This window comes from Corvus brachyrhynchos, unplaced genomic scaffold (assembly GCF_000691975.1).
Source record: "Corvus brachyrhynchos isolate BGI_N302 unplaced genomic scaffold, ASM69197v1 scaffold89, whole genome shotgun sequence".
Taxonomy (NCBI): Eukaryota; Metazoa; Chordata; class Aves; order Passeriformes; family Corvidae; genus Corvus; species Corvus brachyrhynchos.
Genome location: NW_008246063.1, coordinates 429170 through 433878, shown reverse-complemented (window position 1 = coordinate 433878; position 4709 = coordinate 429170). Strand labels below are relative to the sequence as shown.

At 52.0% G+C, this 4709-nt stretch overlaps 1 protein-coding gene across 7 annotated transcripts in view; it reads left to right on the top strand.

Annotated features, from left to right (window-relative positions):
- RHPN1 (rhophilin Rho GTPase binding protein 1) overlaps nt 1-4709 on the top strand; it is a 28224-nt gene that overhangs the window by 11492 nt on the left and 12023 nt on the right. For 4 of the 7 annotated variants that reach the window (XM_017746699.1, XM_017746697.1, XM_008643084.2 and 1 more), the window contains exons 3-5: nt 1168-1296; nt 3476-3551; nt 3725-3802. In XM_017746699.1, coding sequence (XP_017602188.1) covers nt 1168-1296; nt 3476-3551; nt 3725-3802 — 283 coding nt within the window. Of the gene's footprint in view, nt 1-1167; nt 1297-3457; nt 3552-3724; nt 3803-4709 lie in introns of all 7 variants that reach the window. The other 3 variants (XM_017746694.1, XM_017746696.1, XM_017746695.1) reach the window with 1 other exon arrangement.

Below are 4709 nucleotides of genomic sequence, written 5' to 3'. Positions count from 1 at the left end.
TGGACGTGCTGTGGCTTTGTTTTGTTTAGAATAAAAAAATTCCTTGTTCTTGGAAAATCCTGGTGAAGGGGAGGCAGGAGGAGACTCTGAACCACCAGATTTTCAAAGGAAAACCTTGGAGCTCCTTCTCCTGCCCTGAGCCAGGGCAGGGCAGGCCCAGAAGGATTCAATCCATAAAAAATCCACGTGAAAGGCAATACTCGGGAAGAGCTGGAGGGAAGCAGTTTCCGTGTGTTGTTTTCCCTGGATCCCAGCGTGGTTCAGCATTTTTTCCCTTTCAGCTCCGAGTTATCTCTCCCTGCTTTCCTTCGGAGCAGATAAGCAGGGAATAATCAGCCTGGGAGTTTGTCCTGCTGGGAACAGCTGGAATCAATCCCTGGTGTTTACAGCTCCTGCTGGGAGCAGGGAAGGGAGGGAAGAGAGCTCAGCAAATCCCTTCTCTTCCACAAGGATTCTTTGCACCCCAAAATGAGTTCTTCCTCCTCAAATCCCACTGTTTATTTGGGATGGGGGAGCACCTGGAGTGGTCACAGCCACTGCTGGAGGTGGGAGCGGGAATGGGCAAGGGGAAGGTGGCTCTGGAGCAGAAATTCCTGGATGCAGCACTGGGATGAATTTTTGCCTGGGCTCAGCCTCTACCTGGATGTTCTGACTTTCCTAATCCTGAAAGGCTGGGAGAGATGGGAATGTTCAGCCTGGAGGAGATTCCAGGAAGGGCTTAGAGCCCCTTCCAGTGCATAAAGGGGCTCCAGGAGAGCTGGAGAGGGACTTGGGACAAGGGATGGAGGGACAGGACACAGGGAATGCCAGAGGACAGGGTTAGATGGGATATTGGGAAGAAATTTTTCCCTGGGAGGGTGGTGAGACCCTGGAATAGAATTCTTGGAGAATCTGTTGCTGCCCCATCCTTGGAAGTGTCCAAGTCCAGGTTGGATGGAGCTTGGAGCACCCTGGGATAGTGGAAGGTGTCCCATGGCAGTGGTTGGAATGGGATGACCCTCCGGGGTCTTTTCCCTCCCAAACCTTTCCATCATCACCTGGAGGCACAATCCTGTGGGAAGGTTGGGCTGGATGCACCCAGATTGCACCTCTGGATAACTCAATCTGGAGTGGAAAAATAAATTTGTGGATGAAAAGAGGGAATTTTGATCCATTGGTTTCTTGCAGGGCCACCAGCAACCATAAGGTGAAGGAAACGGTGGCTCTGGAGCTGAGCTACGTCAACTCCAACCTTCAGCTCCTGAAGGAAGAGCTGGAAGAGCTCAACAGCAGCATGGACGTGTATCAGAACGACAGGTGGGTCTGGGAAGAGCAGCCTGTTCCCTTGGGATTCCATTTTTCCTGCTACTATGGAACTTTCCTGGGAGCAAGGCTCCTCTCGCCTCGTCCGCCCTGCTCTGTCCCATGGCCGAGGGTTGGGGTGACCTTCAGAGGTTCCCTTCCAACCCAAACCTTTCCATCGTCAGGGACCACGAGGTGGTGGCTGGGGAGGATTTGGGCAGGGGCCAGAATTCCTGGCAAGTTTTCATCCTGGGACTGTCAGTGTTTTCCTTCTAGAGCTCCAAGGAGAGAAAAATCAGCTTTTCCTAAGGGATACTGGGATGTTTCGGGATGGATGGAACATCCTTTGGACTCTGATATCCCAAAGCAGGAGGAATAGGGAAGAAAGAACCATCTTCCCTTGCATTGTCCCCCTTTCCTGAGAATCCCACCGGAGCTTTTCCCAATGGGATATTTTGGTGATGGGAATCACCATCCCTGGAAGCGTCCAAGGAATGCCTGGATGTGGCACTCAGTGCTCTGGGCTGGGTGGGATCGGTCACAGGTTGGACTCGATGATCTTGGAAGTCTTTTCCAGCCTAAATGACTCTGGGATTTTTTCCTCCTTTTCCCCTCCTGAGGTGGATGGTGTTGGATGGCAACATGAGGTGTTGTGTGGGTGACATGGCTGAGGGATGGGATGGGATGGGATGGGATGGGATGGGATGGGATGGGATGGGATGGGATGGGATGGCATCCAGAGGGACCTGGATAAGCTCCACATAAACCTCACTGGGTTCAACAAAGCCAAGTGCAACATTCTGCACCTGGGTCGGGGCAATTCCAAGCACAAATCCAGGCTGGGGGATGAAAGGATGGAGAGCAGCCCCAAGGAGAAGGATTTGGGAGTGTTGGGGGATAAAAAGCTGGAAATGCCTCATCCATGTGCCCTCACATCCCAGAAATCCCCCATATCCTGGGCTCATCCCACAGCATGGCCAGAGGGAAAATGGGGATTCTGCCCCTCTGCCCTGCTCAGGTGAGGCCTCACCTGGAATTCTGCCTCCAGCTCTGGGGTCCAACATCAGGAGGACGTGGAGCTGCTGGAGCAGATCCAGAGAAAGCCATGGAGATGCTCCAAGGGCTGGAGCCCCTCTGCTCTGGAGCCAGGCTGGGAGAGCTGGGAATGTCCAGCCTGGAGAAGAGAGGGCTCCAGGGAGACCTCAGAGCCCCTTCCAGTGCCTAAAGGGGCTCCAGGAGAGCTGGAGAGGGACTTGGGACAGGATGGAGGGACAGGACACAGGGAATGGCTTTAAACTGGAATAGGGATAGTTAGATGGGATATTGGGAAGGAATTCTTCGCTGGGAGGGTGGTGAGGGGCTGGAATAGAATTCCCAGAGAAGCTGTGGCTGCCCCATCCCTGGAAGTGTCCAAGGCCAGGTTGGATGGGGCTTGGAGCAACCTGGTCTGGTGGAAGGTTTCCCTGCCCATGGCAGGGGATTGGAACGAGATGATCTCTAAAGCCCCTTCCAGCCCAAACCCTTCCATGATTCCACGTTTCTGTGCCCATCCACGTGCTTTTCCCAGCACATTCCTTGTCAGGGATGCTCAGTTTTCCCAATTTGCCACTTGCTTGCCCTGGCTTAAAAAGAAATCGGGAGCAGCAACAACAACAACCCCAAACCCTGCCCAGGCCAAACAAAAACCCCTTTGTTTATTCCAGGCATTGGATTCCAGTGGAATTCTCGTTAGGGAATGAGCAGTAATGGCTTTCTGCACTAATTATAACTCCTGGAGCAGTTTTTCCCAAGGAAAACGTGGGTGCAAATTCCCTGCCCTGCTCTCCTGGTTTTCATAACTTCCTTTGTCTCTTTTCCTCCCCAATTAATGATTAATTAACGAGTTGTCAGTGATTTTGGGGGATAATGAGAGGGGGCTGTTGTGTTGGTGAGGGCTTGATCCTGCCTTGCCCACCCAACATCCAGGATTCCTCTGGGTGCTGGAAAAATAGGATGATTTCAGGGGTTTTTTGCATCTCTTCTCTTGTGCTGCCATTCCCAAATCTTTTTTGGGAAGAGCATTTTTTCCATATGGAGTCTCTTAATAGGAGCAGCACAAGCCCAGGGCAAAAGCTGCTTCCTTTTAATCTCCAACCCGCAGGATCCATCCAAGATTTTTAATCCAACCTCCAAATAGATTCTTATCTTCTTCCAGTGAATCCATCAGCGTTCCCATGATCCCTCTGGGACTCAAGGAGACCAAGGAGCTGGATTTGTTGGTACCACTCAAGGTGAGCATTGGGGTCAAAGTGGGAGATGAGGGTCTGGAGATGCTGGAGAGTAGGAAAGGGAGGAGATGATTCCTTAGTGGAGGTTTCCCTGTGGGCAGAAGCGGTGAATTCCTTATGCAGAATTGCCCGAAGTCATCCTTAAAATCCTAAATTTCTCCTGTTTCCCCATCCAGGATTTCATCAGTGAACACTATGGAGAGGAGGGTGTCCTGTTTGAAAAGGAAATCAAGGAATTCATGGAGCTGCGACAGGTTGGTGTCCCTTGGCTTCCAAAGTTTGGCTTGTCCAGGATCACTCCTTGGAGATGCCTCATCTTCCTCCAGGAGTCCCCTCATCCTTTCTCTGAATTCCACATTTATCCATGTATTGCAGCCTGCAGCATTCCCATGCTAGAGCACCTTGGCTTTTGTTTATAGGTTCCAAAATGTTACAGACTCTCTCTCCAGGTAGGCCTTGGAGAAGAGGAAATTTAAAGCAATCTGGGAAAGGAGGGGGAAAATCCTGTTTATTCCCGAGGATTTCTCTAATCAGAATTTCCATGAGTTTCTCTTAACAAAAATCAGAATGGTTTCGTTCCCAGCCTGCTGCTTCCAGATCTGGGTGTCCCAGCACCCAAACTTTCCCCATGGATGAACCTTAAAATCATGGAATGGTTTGGGTTGGAAAGGCTCTTAAAGATCATCCAGTTCCATCCCCTTCCATGGGCAGGGACACCATCCACTATCCCAGGTTGCTCCAAGCCACATCCAACCTGGCCTTGGACATTCCCAAGGATGGGGCAGCCACAGCTTTTCTGGGAATTCCATTCCAGGGCCTCCCCACCCTCCCAGGGAAGAATTCCTTCCCAATATCCCATCCATCCCTGCCCTCTGGCAGTGGGAAGCCATTCCCTGTGTCCTGTCCCTCCATCCCTTGTCCCAAGTCCCTCTCCAGCTCTCCTGGAGTCCCTTTGGGCCCTGGAAGGGGCTCCAAGCTCTCCCTAGAGCCATCTCTTCTCCAGGTGAACACCCCCAGCTCTCCGTCACTCTTTGAGGGCTCTCAACCTGTGCCATGGAGCTTCCTTCTCTTTTCCCATCCGTGTCTCCTCTCCCATTCCCACAGGCCATGCGCACCCCGAGCCGCAACGAGGCCGGATTGGAGCTCCTGATGGACTCTTAC